A 15,523-nucleotide genomic window follows, 5' to 3' on the forward strand; every position below is an offset into this window, starting at 1 on the left:
ACCTGACCTGACCTGGTCACCACCACCGCCCCCTTAACCCCCAGTCCCCTTCATCCTCCTTACACATACTCTCCCCCTCTCTCTCCTCTCTCTCTCTCTCTCCCACTTTCTCCTCTCTCTCCTCTCTCTCTCTCTCTCTCTCTCTCTCTCTCTCTCTCTCTCTCTCTCTCTCTCTCTCTCTCTCTCTCTCTCTCTCTCTCTCTCTCTCTCCTTCCCACTCTCTTTATCTCTCTCTCTCCCTCCCTCCCTCTCTCTCTCTCTATCTCTCTCTTTATCTCTATCTTTCTCTCTCTTTATCTCTCTCTCTCTCCCTCCCTCCCTCTCTATCTATCTCTCTCTTTATCGCTCTCTCTCTCTCTCTCTCTCTCTCTCTCCCTCTCTCCCTATCTCTCCCTCCCCCACCCCACTCTGCCCTTCTGACGAATCCTATCACAGCACAACTAGGAACAGGGTCAAGCATAACAGCCAGAAGCAACAGGGGAACAGGGAAAAGTTCAGGCGATGAAATGAAGGAAATGTTCGCCCAGTTTCTGGAGGATATCAAGAGTGATATGCAGGAAATGAAGAATGAAATAAGCAACCTAAAAAGAGAGCTGACAGCAGCAAAGGACGAGATTAGAGCCCTCAAAGAGAACAGTATCGATGCTGTGACTCAGATAACCAGCCAGGAAGAAGGTGGTAATAGTACTTTGGAAGAGAATGCCACATTAAAAGCAACATTTGCAGAAATGCTAAAAAAAAAACTCGGAAGTAATGTCTGCAGTGATGGAGGTAGCCATGAAAGCAGCCACCTCACAGGAAGCGGCACGCTCCACTAGCCAGCTGCTGGAAAAGAAAAGAGCAGTGGTAGCTGTAGGTATTAAAGAGCAGGAAGGCTCTAATAGGAAAGAGTGGAATGATAAGGACAAAGCGGCAGTGAATGAAATACTGAAGGCACTAGACATGGAAGGGGCTGAGCATAGCATTGAGAAGGTTTCCAGGTTAGGCTGGTACAAAAAAGACCGAGACCGTGTGTTAAAGATAGTGTTTGCAAACGAGAACACAAAGGACACGATTCTAACAAAGAAAAGCCACCTGCAACATGTGGGAGAATTAAAAAAAGTATTCCTCCAGAGGGACATGACGAGGGAGAAGAGGGCCATGGCGGCAGAAGCAAGGAAGAAGCGCAGGGCGAGAGGGGAAAACCAGGAAACCACAGCTCCCAGCACATCACCCCCAGAGTCGAGGGGGGAACCCACAACCAGCTACCCAGTAACACTAGTGGGGAGGGTAACCCCACCACCCTCCTCTGCATAGAAAACCCTCTTTCTCTCCTGTCCTCCCACCCCATTCACCCCATACCCTCCCTGTCCTTCCCCCTTCACATTGACCCCCCACCCCTCATCCCAGTATCCTCAGCAACCCTGGTATCCACCTCACAAATCCTCACACCCATGGCACAGCTTCCTCCACCAGCAGAACATTCACCAAGGAGATTTGAGAAGGGACAGAAGAAAGTGAGCCTCAAGGCAATGTACACTAACATAGACGGTATTACAAATAAAGCAAATGAACTTGGAGAATGGGTACTAGAGGAAAACCCAGACATAATAGCTCTCACAGAAACAAAGCTGACGAAAACAACAACAAATGCAGTGTTCCCACAGGACTATTATGTTATGAGGAAGGAGAGAGAAGGAAGAGGTGGGGGTGGTGTAGCTCTGCTGGTAAGAAAAGGTTGGGATTTTGAGGAGTTGGTTGTTCAGGGATGTGAAGGTTTCAGTGACTACATAATAGGAACAATAACAACTGGAGGGCAAAAAAATTATAGTCGTAGTCATATATAATCAGCCACCAAATGACAGAAGACCCAGACAGGAATATGATAGAAACAATATGGCCACCATTAATATAATAGAGAGAGTAGCTTCTGTTGCTAGCAGGAATGGAACTGGATTACTAATCATGGGAGACTTCAACCATGCAATGCTTGATCTGATATTTACCCTAAATGAGTGGGATATAAGGGAAGTCAAGATGGAAGCGCCCTTGGGAATGAGTAATCACAGTGTATTGAACTTTGAGTACCTGATAGAGCTAGGAATTATTCCCCCCCAAAAAAGAACTGGGAAACAAAAGGCTGGCATACCGAAAGGGAAATTATGAGGAGATGAGAAGCTTCCTAAGGGAAATACTTTGGGACACAGTCCTCTGAGCTAATTCTGTACAAGATATGATGGACTATGTCACCCAAAAGTGTCATGAGGCAGTAAGCAGATACATCCCGGCCCAAAAGGAAAAATCCGAGAAGGAAAAGAAGAATCCATGGCATAATAGGGCATGTATGGAAGGAAAGAATACTGAACAAAAGGGCGTGGAGGAACTTCCGGAATAACAGAACACCAGAAAGCAGAGAGAGATACCAGAGAACCAGGAATGAGTATGTCAGGGTGAGAAGAGAAGCAGAGAAAAGTTATGAAAATGTTATAGCAAACAAAGCCAAGACCGAACCAAAGCTACTGCACAGTCACATCAGAAGGAAAACAACAGTGAAAGAACAGGTAGTGAAACTTAGAACAGGCGAGGACAGGTATACAGAGAATGACAAAGAGGTGTGTGATGAACTCAACAAGTGGTTCCAAGAGGTCTTCGTAACAGAACAAGGTGAGGTCACTGTGCTAGGAGAAAGGGAAGTAAACCAGGCGGCCTTGGAAGAGTTTGAAATTACGAGAGAGGAGGTCAAGAGACACCTTCTGGACCCGGATGTTAGAAAGGCTGTTGATCCAGACGGGATCTCGCCATGGGTACTGAAAGAGTGTGCAGAGGCACTTTGCTTGCCACTCTCCATAGGTCACTGGAGACGGGAGACCTACTAGAAATATGGAAGATGGCGAATGTGGTCCCAATATACAAAAAGGGCGACAGGCAAGAGGCACTGAACTACAGGCCAGTATCCTTGACTTGTATACCATGCAAGGTGATGGAGAAGATCGTGAGAAAAAACCTGGTAGCACATCTGGAGAGAAGGGACTTCGTGACAAATCGACAACATGGGTTCAGGGAGGGTAAATCTTGCCTGACTGGCGCAATAGAATTCTATGACCAGGTAACACAGATTAAGCAGGAAAGAGAGAGCTGGGCGGACTGCATTTTCTTGGATTGTCGGAAAGCCTTTGACACAGTACCGCATAAGAGGCTGGTACATAAGCTGGAGAGACAGGCAGGTGTAGCTGGTAAGGTGCTCCAGTGGATAAGGGAGTACCTAAGCAATAGGAAGCAGAGAGTTACGGTGAGGGGTGAGACCTCCGATTGGCGCGAAGTCACCAGTGGAGTCCCACAGGGCTCTGTACTCGGTCCTATCTTGTTTATGATATATGTAAATGATCTCCTAGAGGGTATAGATTCATTTCTCTCAATGTTTGCGGACGATGCCAAAATTATGAGAAGGATTAAGACCGAAGAGGACTGTTTGAGGCTTCAAGAAGACCTAGACAAACTGCAGGAATGGTCGAACAAGTGGTTGTTAGAGTTTAACCCAACCAAATGTAATATAATGAAGATAGGTGTAGGGAGCAGGAGGCCAAATACAAGGTATCATCTGGGAGAGGAAATTCTTCAGGAGTCAGAGAAAGAAAAAGGCTTGGGAGTTGATATCACGCCAGACCTGTCTCCTGCAGCACATATCAAGAGGATAACATCAGCGGCATATGCCAGGTTGGCCAACATACGAACGGCATTCAGTAATTTGTGTAAAGAATCATTCAGAACTTTGTATACCACATATGTCAGGCCAATCCTGGAGTATGCAGCCCCAGCATGGAGTCCATATCTAGTCAAGGATAAGACTAAACTGGAAAAGGTTCAAAGATTTGCCACCAGACTAGTACCCGAGCTGAGAGGTATGAGCTATGAGGAGAGACTACGGGAATTAAACCTCACTTCGTTGGAAGACAGAAGAGTTAGGGGGGACATGATCAAAACATTCAAGATTCTGAAGGGAATTGATAGGGTAGATAAAGACAGGCTATTTAACACAAGGGGCACACGCACAAAGGGACACAGGTGGAAACTGAGGGCCTAAATGAGCCACAGAGATATTAGAAAGAACTTTTTTAGTGTCAGAGTGGTTGACAAATGGAATGCATTAGGAAGTGATGTGGTGGAGGCTGACTCCATACACAGTTTCAAGTGTAGAAATGATAAAGCCCAATAGGCTCAGGAATCTGTACACCTGTTGATTGACGGTTGAGAAGCGGGACCAAACAGCCGGAGCTCAACCCCCGCAAGCACAACTAGGTGAGTACAACTAGGTGAGTACACACACACACACACACAAACTCACACACACACACACACACACACACACACACACACACACACACACACACACACACACACACACACACACACACGCACGCACACACACACACACACACACAAGATGACCTAGATAGACTGAGTGAATGGTCCAACAAATGGCTGTTGAAGTTCAACCCGAGTAAATGCAAAGTAATGAAACTAGGCAGTGGAAACAGGAGGCCAGACATAGGATACAGAATAGGAGATGAAGTACTTAATGAAACAGACAGAGAGAAAGATCTAGGAGTTGATATCACACCAAACCTGTCTCCTGAAGCCCACATAAAGTGAATAACGTCTGCGGCATATTCGAGGCTGGCTAACATCAGAACGGCGTTCAGGAACCTGTGTAAGGAATCATTCAGAATCTTGTACACCACATATGTGAGACCAATCCTGGAGTATGCGGCCCTAGCATGGAGCCCGTACCTTGTCAAGCATAAGACGAAGCTGGAAAAAGTCCAAAGGTATGCTACTAGACTAGTCCCAGAACTAAGAGGCATGAGTTATGTGGAAAGGCTGCGGGAAATGCACCTTACGACACTGGAAGACAGAAGAGTAAGGGGGGACATGATCACAACCTACAAAATCCTCAGGGGAATCGACCGGGAAAACAAGGATGAACTATTCAACACTGGATGGACGCCAACAAGGGGACACAGGTGGAAGCTGAGTACCCAAATGAGCCACAGAGACATTAGAAAGAACTTTTTCAGTGTCAGAGTAGTTAGTAAATGGAATGCACTAGGAAGTGATGTGGTGGAGGCTGACTCCATACACAGTTTCAAATGTAGATATGATAGAGCCCAATAGGCTCAGGAATCACACACACACACACACACACACACAGGGGGGCCTCGTAGGGGGCCTCGTAGCCTGGTAGATAGTGCGCAGGACTCGTAATTCTGTGACGCTGGTTCGATTCCCGCACGAGGCAGAAACAAATGGGCAAAGTTTCTTTCACCCTAAGTGCCCCTGTTACCTAGCAGTAAATAGGTACCTGGGAGTTAGTGAGCTGTCACGGGCTGCTTCCTGGGGTGTGTGTGTGTGGTGTGGAAAAAAAAAAAAAAAAAAAAAAAAAGTAGTTAGTAAACAGTTGATTGACAGTTGAGAGGCGGGCCGAAAGAGCAAAGCTCAACCCCCGCAAAAACACAACTAGTAAACACACACACTCACACACACTCACACACACACACACACACAAATACACACACGCACACACACACACACGTACAAACCCACCCACCCACACACACACACACACACACACAAGTCACAGTGTGCTCGATTGGCGGGATCCAAGAGTCATTGCTCGATCCTGCACACACAATTAGGCGAATACATATATATCCATTTGTGTGGTGGGGATGGGTCTTCGCGGCTAAGTGGACAGAGCTCGGATGCCGTAGTCCCAAGAGCCCGGATTACATTCCTGGCCGATGTAGACACAAATGAGCTAGGATTCTTTCACTCTGATCACCCTTTTCACCTGGCAGTAAACAGGTACCGGGGAGTTAAACAGCTGCTACGGGCTGCTTCCTAGGAATGTGTGTGTATTCACCTAGTTGCTTTCACCTAGTTGCTTTCACGTAGTTGCTTTCACGTAGTTGCTGTCACGTAGTTGCTTTCACCTAGTTGCTTTCACCTAGTTGCTTTCCCGTAGTTGCTTTCACCTAGTTGCTTTCACCTAGTTGCTTTCACCTAGTTGTATTTGCAAAGGCTGTGCCCTGCTCTTTCGGCCCGCCTCTCAACTGTCAATCAATTAAATTTTACTAACTTCCCCCCCCCCCCCCACACACACACCCTAGGAAGTAGTCCGTAACGGCTGTCTAACTCTGCCATCAGCGGAGCTCGAACCTAGGCCCTTGGATTACTAGTCCAGAGCGCTGTTCACTCAGCTATCACCCCCCCCCCCTTACACAGTTTCAGGCCCCTCAGCTGTGTGTGTGTGTGTATTCACCTAGTTGAGCTTGCGGGGGTTGAGCTCTGCTCTTTCAGTCCGCCTCTCAACTGTCAATCAACTGTTACTAACTACTAATTTTTTTCCCCACACCACACACACACCCCAGGAAGCAGCCCATGACAGCTGACTAACTCCCAGGTACCTATTTACTGTTAGGTAACAGGAGGCATCAGGGTGAAAGAAACTCTGCCCATTGTTTCTTCCCGGCACCCGGAATCACAGGATCATGCGTCCAGCGTACTGTCCGCTCAGCCTCCGGCCCCCTGTATTCACGTACTCACCTAGTTGTACTCACCTAGTTGTGTTTGCGGGGGTTGAGCTCTGGCTCTTTGGTCCCGCCTCTCAACCGTCAATCAACAGGTGTACAGATTCCTGAGCCTATCGGGCTCTGTCATATCTACACTTGAAACTGTGTATGGAGTCAGCCTCCACCACATCACTTCCTAATGCATTCCATTTGTCAACCACTCTGACACTAAAAAAGTTCTTTCTAATATCTCTGTGGCTCATTTGGGCACTCAGTTTCCACCTGTGTCCCCTTGTGCGTGTTCCCCTTGTGTTAAATAGACTGTCTTTATCTACCCTATCAATCCCCTTCAGAATCTTGAATGTGGTGATCATGTCCCCCTAACTCTTCTGTCTTCCAGCGAAGTGAAGTTTAATTCCCGTAGTCTCTCCTCGTAGCTCATACCTCTCAGCTCGGGTACTAGTCTGGTGGCAAACCTTTGAACCTTTTCCAGTTTAGTCTTATCCTTGACTAGATATGGACTCCATGCTGGGGCTGCATACTCCAGGATTGGCCTGACATATGTGGTATACAAAGTTCTGAATGATTCTTTACACAAGTTTCTGAATGCCGTTCGTATGTTGGCCAGCCTGGCATATGCCGCTGATGTTATCCGCTTGATATGTGCTGCAGGAGACAGGTCTGGCGTGATATCAACCCCCAAGTCTTTTTCCTTCTCTGACTCCTGAAGAATTTCCTCTCCCAGATGATACCTTGTATCTGGCCTCCTGCTCCCTACACCTATCTTCATTACATTACATTTGGTTGGGTTAAACTCTAACAACCATTTGTTCGACCATTCCTTCAGCTTGTCTAGGTCTTCTTGAAGCCTCAAACAGTCCTCTTCTGTTTTAATCCTTCTCATAATTTTAGCATCGTCCGCAAACATTGAAAGAAATGAATCGATACCCTCCGGGAGATCATTTACATATATCAGAAACAAGATAGGACCGAGTACAGAGCCCTGTGGGACTCCACTGGTGACTTCACGCCAATCGGAGGTCTCACCCCTCACCGTAACTCTCTGCTTCCTATTGCTTAAATACTCCCTTATCCACTGGAGCACCTTACCAGCTACACCTGCCTGTCTCTCCAGCTTATGTACCAGCCTCTTATGCGGTACTGTGTCAAAGGCTTTCCGACAATCCAAGAAAATGCAGTCCGCCCAGCCCTCTCTTTCTTGCTTAATCTGTGTCACCTGATTGTAGAATTCTATCAAGCCTGTAAGGCAAGATTTACCCTCCCTGAATCCATGTTGGCGATTTGTCACGAAGTCCTTTCTCTCCAGATGTGTTACCAGGTTTTTTCTCACGATCTTCTCCATCACCTTGCATGGTATACAAGTCAAGGACACTGGCCTGTAGTTCAGTGCCTCTTGTCTGTCGCCCTTTTTGTATATTGGGACCACATTCGCCGTCTTCCATATTTCTGGTAGGTCTCCCGTCTCTAGTGACTTACTATACACTATGGAGAGTGGCAAGCAAAGTGCCTCTGCACACTCTTTCAGTACCCATGGTGAGATCCCATCTGGACCAACAGCCTTTCTAACATCCAGATCCAGCAGGTGTCTCTTGACCTCCTCTCTCGTAATTTCGAACTCCTCCAAGGCCGCCTGGTTTACCTCCCTTTCTCCTAGCACAGTGACCTCACCCTGTTCTATTGTGAAGACCTCCTGGAACCTCTTGTTGAGTTCCACACACACCTCTCTGTCATTCTCTGTATACCTGTCCTCGCCTGTTCTAAGTTTCAATACCTGTTCTTTCACTGTTGTTTTCCTTCTGATGTGACTGTGGAGTAGCTTTGGTTCGGTCTTGGCTTTGTTTGCTATATCATTTTCAAAATTTTTCTCTGCTTCTCTTCTCACCCTGACGTACTCATTTCTGGTTCTCTGGTATCTCTCTCTGCTTTCTGGTGTTCTGTTATTCCGGAAGTTCCTCCACGCCTTTTTGTTCAGTTTCTTCGCTTCCATACATGCCCTATTATACCATGGATTCTTCTGTTGCTTCTCGGATTTTTCCCTTTGGGCCGGGATGAACCTGTTTACTGCCTCCTGACACTTTTGGGTAACATAGTCCATCATACCCTGTACAGACTTGTCTCTGTGGTCTGTGTCCCAAGGTATTTCACTTAGGAAACTTCTCATCTGTTCATAATTCCCCTTTTGGTATGCCAGCCTTTTGATTCCTAGTTCTTTTTGGGGGGAGATAAGTCCTAGTTCTACCAGGTACTCAAAGTTCAATACACTGTGGTCACTCACTCCCAAGGGCGCTTCCATCTTAACTTCCCTTATATCCCATTCATTTAGGGTAAATATCAAATCAAGCATTGCTGGTTCATCTTCTCCTCTCATTCTTGTTGGTTCTTTGGTGTGCTGGATTAGAAAGTTTCTTGTTGCCACGTCCAGCAGCTTAGCTCTCCATGTTTCTGGTCCTCCATGCGGGTCTCTGTTCTTCCAATCTATCTTCCCATGGTTGAAGTCTCCCATATTTAGTAGTCCAGATCCATTCCTGCTAGCAACAGAAGCTGCTCTTTCTATTATGTTAATGGTGGCCATGTTGTTTCTATCATATTCCTGTCTAGGTCTTCTGTCATTTGGTGGTGGATTATATATGACTGCGACTATAATTTTTTTCCCTCCATTTGTTACAGTACCTGCTATGTAGTCACTGAAACCTTCACAGCCCTGAATATCCATCTCCTCAAAATCCCAGCCTTTTCTTACCAGCAGAGCTACACCACCCCCACCTCTTCCTTCCCTCTCTTTCCTCATAACATAATAGTCCTGTGGGAACACTGCATTTGTTATCGTTTTCGTGATCTTTGTTTCTGTGAGGGCTATTATGTCTGGGTTTTCCTCTAGTACCAGTTCTCCAAGCTCATTTGCTTTATTTGTAATTCCATCTATGTTAGTGTACATCGCTTTGAGGCTCACTTTCTTCTGTCCCTTCTTAAATCGCCTCCTTGGTGAGTGTTCTGCTGGTGGGGGAGGCTGTTCCATGGGTGTGAGGACCTGTGAGGTGGATAACAGGGTCTCAGAAGATACTGGGATGAGGGGCGGGGGATCCAGTGAAGGGGTAGGGACAGGGAGGGTATGGGGAGAAAGGGGAGGGAGGACGGGAAGGAAAGGGGAGGGAGGACGGGAAGGAAAGGGGGGGAGGGAGGACTCGGGAGGAGGGGAGGGGTAGAAGGGTGGGGATTGAGTGTGGGAGGAGGGAGATTTGGCTGAACATTTGAGTGGGGGCAGGGAGGGTTTGGGGTAGGGGGCTTTTCTATGCAGAGGAGGCAGGCGGGGTTGTCCTCCCTTCTGGTGTTACTGGGTAGCTGGTTGTGGGTTTCCCCCTCGCCTCTGGGGGTGTTGTGTTGGGAGCTGTGACTTCCTGGTTTTCCCCTCTCGCCCTGCGCCTCTTCCTTGCTTCTGCCGCCACGGCTCTCTCCTCCCTTGTCATGTCTCTCTGGAGGAATACATTTTTTAATTTTCCCACGTTTTTCAGGGAGCTCTTCCTTGATAGGATCTTCTCCTTTGTGTTCTCGTTTGCAAACACTATCTTTATCATTCGGTCTCGGTCTTTGTTGTACCGGCCTAGCCTGAAAACCTTCTCAATGCTATGCTCAGCCCCTTCCATGTCTAGTGCCTTTAGTACTTCATTCACTGCTGCTTTGTCCTTGTCATTCCAGTGTGTGTGTGTGTGTGTGTGTACTCACCTAACTGTGCTTGCGGGGGTTTAGCTCTGGCTCTTTGGTCCCGCCTCTCAAATGTCAATCATCAGTTGTACAGGTTATTGAGCCTATTGGGATCTATAATATCTACACTTGAAACTGTGTATGGAGTCAGCCTCCACTACATCACTTCCTAATGCACTCCATTTGTCAACCACTCTTACACTAAAAACGTTCTTTCTAATATATCTGTGGCTCATTTGGGCACTCAGTTTCCACCTGTGTCCCTTAGTGCGTGTACCCCTTGTGTTAAATAGCCTGTCTTTATCTACCCTATCTATATTCCCTTGAGAATCTTGAATGTGGTGATCATGTCCCCCTAACTCTTTCGTCTTTCAGCGAAATGAGGTTTAATTCCCGTAGCTCATACCTCTTAGCTTGGGTACTAGTCTGGTGGCAAACCTTTGAATCTTTTCCAGTTTGGTCTTATCCTTGACTAGATATCAACCGTGAGAGGGGAGAGGTGACGCCTACGAGGCGACAGTGTGACCCTGAGGTCAACATCAACCGGCGTGATGGAGAATAACAGCTATGACGTGGTCGTGACGTGTTCATGACGTCACCTCTCCTAATGATCATCGAACGTTCAATATGATTGGTTCACGCTCATTTGCTGCAATGCTATTGGTCAAATTGTAACTCTTTTGTGCTGTGTGCCACGAGATGCCCGGCAGCCCTTGTAGAGTATTCTCGTGAGGGAACTCTTGCATAGAGGACGTGTAGCTGTTCTGTCTATCGGTCAATAGACTGAACACCGTCCATTCCTCACCGTCAAGTTAACTCAGCGTCTTTTCGATATACCCACACTCGCCCAGAATCACGATTATGAATATATTGTTCAGAAACCTATAGTGACAAAATCACCGGAGCAAAACAGACTGGTATCAGGTAACCCCTGGTGACAAAGATCGTTGTGAGTGACCTAGAGTGAACTCAAGCAGTGCCGCCGCCTAAGTAATCTGTGTGTGACTTTATCACAGTGTACCTGTACCACAGTGTACAGTGTAGTGCATGGTACCATATAACCTGCAGCCGCCAGCCGCCACTCTGTCGCGAGTGTGTAGCCCGCCGCCACCCTCACTGTACTACGTGACGTCACCACCTTACTCACCGCCAGTGCCAGAGTGCGTGCGTGTGTCAGTTATACATACAACATACCCTACTGCGAGTACCCTCCGTGTCTATGAGCAAAACCAGCTGTCAGGCCACCTACGAGTTCTTGCATAAATATGTCTGAGTGAGTGAGTAAGGAAAGGTACCTTATCTGTAAGTACAAGATCTTGTCATTGTTTATTGTGTCTGTGTTGATCTGAGGGATCAACCACAGTTCTCACCTACTCATACCTTTCACAGGTTATAGGTGAATCGACGGTGTATGCGTGTTATCTGTGTGGTATCACGGCATTTCACTCGTCTGTGAATGTCAGCTTCACATACATCACACATTTAGTTATTGTGTAACATTATTATTGTGCATGTTATTGCCTGTCCCATTGACAGTGTATTTGTGAATTATTGCATATCATCATTACCGAGTATCCGGTTGGAACTCTTGTGACCCCTTTGCATATGAGCAGTTAGGTTGCCGTGTTAATGATTGGCTGTCAACTGTGTTAAGTTAGGTGTTTCTCCACGAGTGGATACGAGTCGTTTAGCCAGACATCAAGAGTCTCGCTAATGCAACCATAGCCTTTTTGACGCCAATCTAAAGTAAATCAAGCACCCTTTGTATTAGTGGTTAAGTTAGTAAATAAACTACTGCTTTATGCGGCGTTTCCGTTGAACCACTTCTGAATACTGCATATCAATTACTCAAGCCTTCAGCTCCAGGTGTCTTCAATACCGAGTTGCCTAATTCACTAAACTATAAATGTGATGAGGACCCTGGGAGTCCCTTAAAGTGTTAAATCATTGAGGAGATTCCAACGATCAGCGTGGAGCAGGACCAGGTGAGGCTAGTCTGAGAAGAGACCCTCAAGGACTCTAACTCAACCTTGCTCCCAGACCCTGTACGGTTGCTCTCGTATTTTCTATTCTGCTAATTCCGACAGTTTCGTGAAGCGTCTGCCACATGTACATTGTACGAATTGCAGTCGTGAAAGAAAGATAACCCCCACACCAGCTACACCTGCCTGTCTCTCCAGCTTATGTACCTGCCTTATATGCGGTACTGTGTCAAAGGCTTTCCGACAATCCAAGAAAATGCAGTCCGCCCATCCTTCTCTTTCTTGCTTAATTTTTGTCACCTGGTCGTAGAATTCTATTAAGCCAGTCAGGCAAGATTTACCTTCCATGAATCCATGTTGTCGACTTGTCACGAAATCCCTTCTCTCCAGATGTGTTACTAGGTTTTTTCTCACGATCTTCTCCATCACCTTGCATGGTTTAGAAGTCTAGGACACTGGCCTGTAGTTCAGTGCCTCTTGTCTGTCGTCCTTTTTGTATATTGGGACCACATTCGCCGTCTTCCATATTTCTGGTAGGTCTACCGTCTCCAGTGACCTACTGTACTCTATGGAGATTGGCAAGCAAAGTGCCTCTGCACACTCTTTCAGTACCCATGGTGAGATCCCGTCTGCACGAAAAAGCCATTCTAACATCCAGATCCAGCAGGTGTCTCTTGACCACCTCACTCATAATTTCGAACCCTTCCAAGGCCGCCTGGTTTACTTCCTTTTCCCCTAGCACAGTGACCTCACCTTGTTCTATTGTGAAGACCTCCTGGAACCTCTTGTTGAGTTCTTCACACTCCTCTTTGTCATTCTCTGTTTACCTCTCCTCGCCTGTTCTAAGTTTCATTACCTGTTCTTTCACTGTTGTTTTCCTCCTGATGTGACTGTGGAGTAGCTTTGGCTCAGTCTTGGCTTTGTTTGTCATATCATTTTTTTATTTTTTCTCTGCTTCTCTTCTCACCCTAACATACTCATTCCTGGTTGTCTGGTATCTCTCTCTGCTTTCTGGTGTTCTGATATTTCGGAAGTTCCTCCACGCACTTTTGTTCAATCCCTATTCTTCCATACATCCCCTATTATACCATGGATTCTTCTTTTGCCTCTCGGATTCTTCCTTTTGGGCCAGGATGAATCTGTTTGCTGCCTCCTGACACTTTTGGGTGACATAGTCCATCATATCTTGTACAGACTTAGCTCTGAGGTCTGTATCCCAAGGTATTTCCCTTAGGAAACGTCTCATCTCCTCATAATTCCTCTTTCGGTAAGTTAGCCATTTGTTTCCTAGTTCTTTTTTTTTTGGAGGGGGGGGGGGAGATAATTCCTAGCTCTACCAGGCAATACCAGTTCAATACACTGTGGTCACTCATTCCCACGGGTGCTTCCATCTTAACTTCCCTTATACCCCACTCATTTAGGTTAAATATCAGATCGAGGATAGCTGGTTCATCTTCTCCTCACATTCTTGTTGGTTCCTTGATGTGCTGGCTTAGAAAGTGTCTTGTTGCCACGTCCAGCAGCTTAGCTCTCCATGTTTCTAGTCCTCCATGTGGATCCCTGTTCTCCCAATCTATTTTCCCGTGGTTGAAGAGTCTCTTATGATTAGTAGTCCAGATCCATTCCTGCTGGCAACAGAAGCTGCTCTCTCTATTATGTTTATGGTGGCCATGTTGTTTCTATCATTTTCCTGTCTGGGTCTTTTGTCATTTGGTGGTGGATTATATATGACAACGACTATAATTTTTGGTCCTCCAATTGTTATGGTACCTGCTATGTAGTCACTGAAACCCTCACAGCCCTGAATAACCATCTCCTCAAAGTTCCAGCCCTTTCTTACCAGCAGAGCTACACCACCACACCTCTTCCTTCTCTCTCTTTCCTCATAACATAATATTCCTGTGGGAACACTGAATTTGTCATAGTTTTCGTTAGCTTTGTTTCTGTGAGTGCTATTATGTCTGGATTTTCCTGTAGTACCCATTCTCTTATATTTCTTATATTTCTGTAGTACCCATTTTCTTATATTTCTTCGGCATCTGTGTTTAGCTAGTTTAAATCTATGACCTCTTGTTCTTAAAGTTCCAGGTCTCAGGAAATCTTCCCTATTGATTTTATCAATTCCTGTTACTATTTTGTAAGTAGTGATCATATCACCTCTTTTTCTTCTGCCTTCTAGTTTTGGCATATTTAATGCCTCTAAGCTCTCCTCATAGCTCTTGCCCTTCAGTTCTGGGAGCCACTTAGTAGCGTGTCTTTGCACCTTTTCCAGTTTGTTGCTATGCTTCTTAAGATATGGGCACCACACTACCGCTGCATATTCTAGCTTTGGCCTAACAAAAGTCGTGAACAATTTCTTTAGTATATCACCATCCATGTATTGAAAAGGAATTCTGAAGTTAGAAAGCGTGGCATAGGCTCCTCGCACAATATTCTTTATGTGGTCCTCAGGTGATAGTTTTCTATCTAGAACCACCCCTAGATCTCTTTCTTTATCAGAATTCTTTAAAGATTTCTCACATAATATATAGGTTGTGTGGGGTCTATGTTCTCCTATTCGACATTCCATAACATGGCATTTATTAACATTAAATTCCATTTGCCAAGTGGTGCTCCATATACTTATTTTGTCCGGGTCATCTTGAAGGGCATGACAATCATTTAAGTTCCTTATCCTTCCTAATATCTTAGCATCATCAGCAAACATGTTCGTATAATTCTGTATACCAACTGGTAGATCATTTATGTAGACAGGTGTGTGTATGTCTGTGTGTGTGTGTTTGTAAGGTCGTTGCTTATCACTGGTCCTATTCCCTCAGGTTGCTGCCGGCAAGGCCAACAATATTGGACTGTCTAACTTCAACGCTGAACAACTTCAGCGTGTAATTAAAGGTAACGTGAACCTTCATATTAATATTAGACAAATTACTGAACAACACATTAAAATATAGTTACTAAGCTGTTCCTGGTGTAAATTCATCATTTTCACTATCCTCTCCTGTCACAAGCCTTGCCAAAGGTCTCCAGTCTCTCCTGAGGATGAGCTGTCTTCTGATTGTTACCTTCTGAGTAACAATTCTCTGCATTGTTAGTGCCAAGAAGATATTTTGTCAAGGTTTTCATAAGGAATCAGTATTGGGTGATTGTTGAGTTAAGTTTAGATCACTAGTCGTAGTTATAATTACCATCCTCAGTCTGTTCAAAACCGTAAAATGTTTCATGTATACAACAGTGTTCATCATTCTATACATTTCATATTTTGAGGAGCAGTTG

At 45.8% G+C, this 15,523-nt stretch overlaps 1 protein-coding gene across 6 annotated transcripts in view; it reads left to right on the forward strand.

Annotated features, from left to right (window-relative positions):
* The window catches only part of LOC123749832 (1,5-anhydro-D-fructose reductase-like), a 263,169-nt gene that overhangs the window by 190,368 nt on the left and 57,278 nt on the right, over positions 1-15,523 (forward strand). For all 6 annotated transcript variants that reach the window (XM_069317412.1, XM_069317420.1, XM_069317431.1 and 3 more), the window contains one exon: positions 15,070-15,142. In XM_069317412.1, the coding sequence (XP_069173513.1) occupies positions 15,070-15,142 (73 nt within the window). The remainder of the gene's footprint in view (positions 1-15,069; positions 15,143-15,523) is intronic.

This window comes from Procambarus clarkii, chromosome 8 (assembly GCF_040958095.1).
Source record: "Procambarus clarkii isolate CNS0578487 chromosome 8, FALCON_Pclarkii_2.0, whole genome shotgun sequence".
NCBI lineage: Eukaryota > Metazoa > Arthropoda > Malacostraca > Decapoda > Cambaridae > Procambarus > Procambarus clarkii.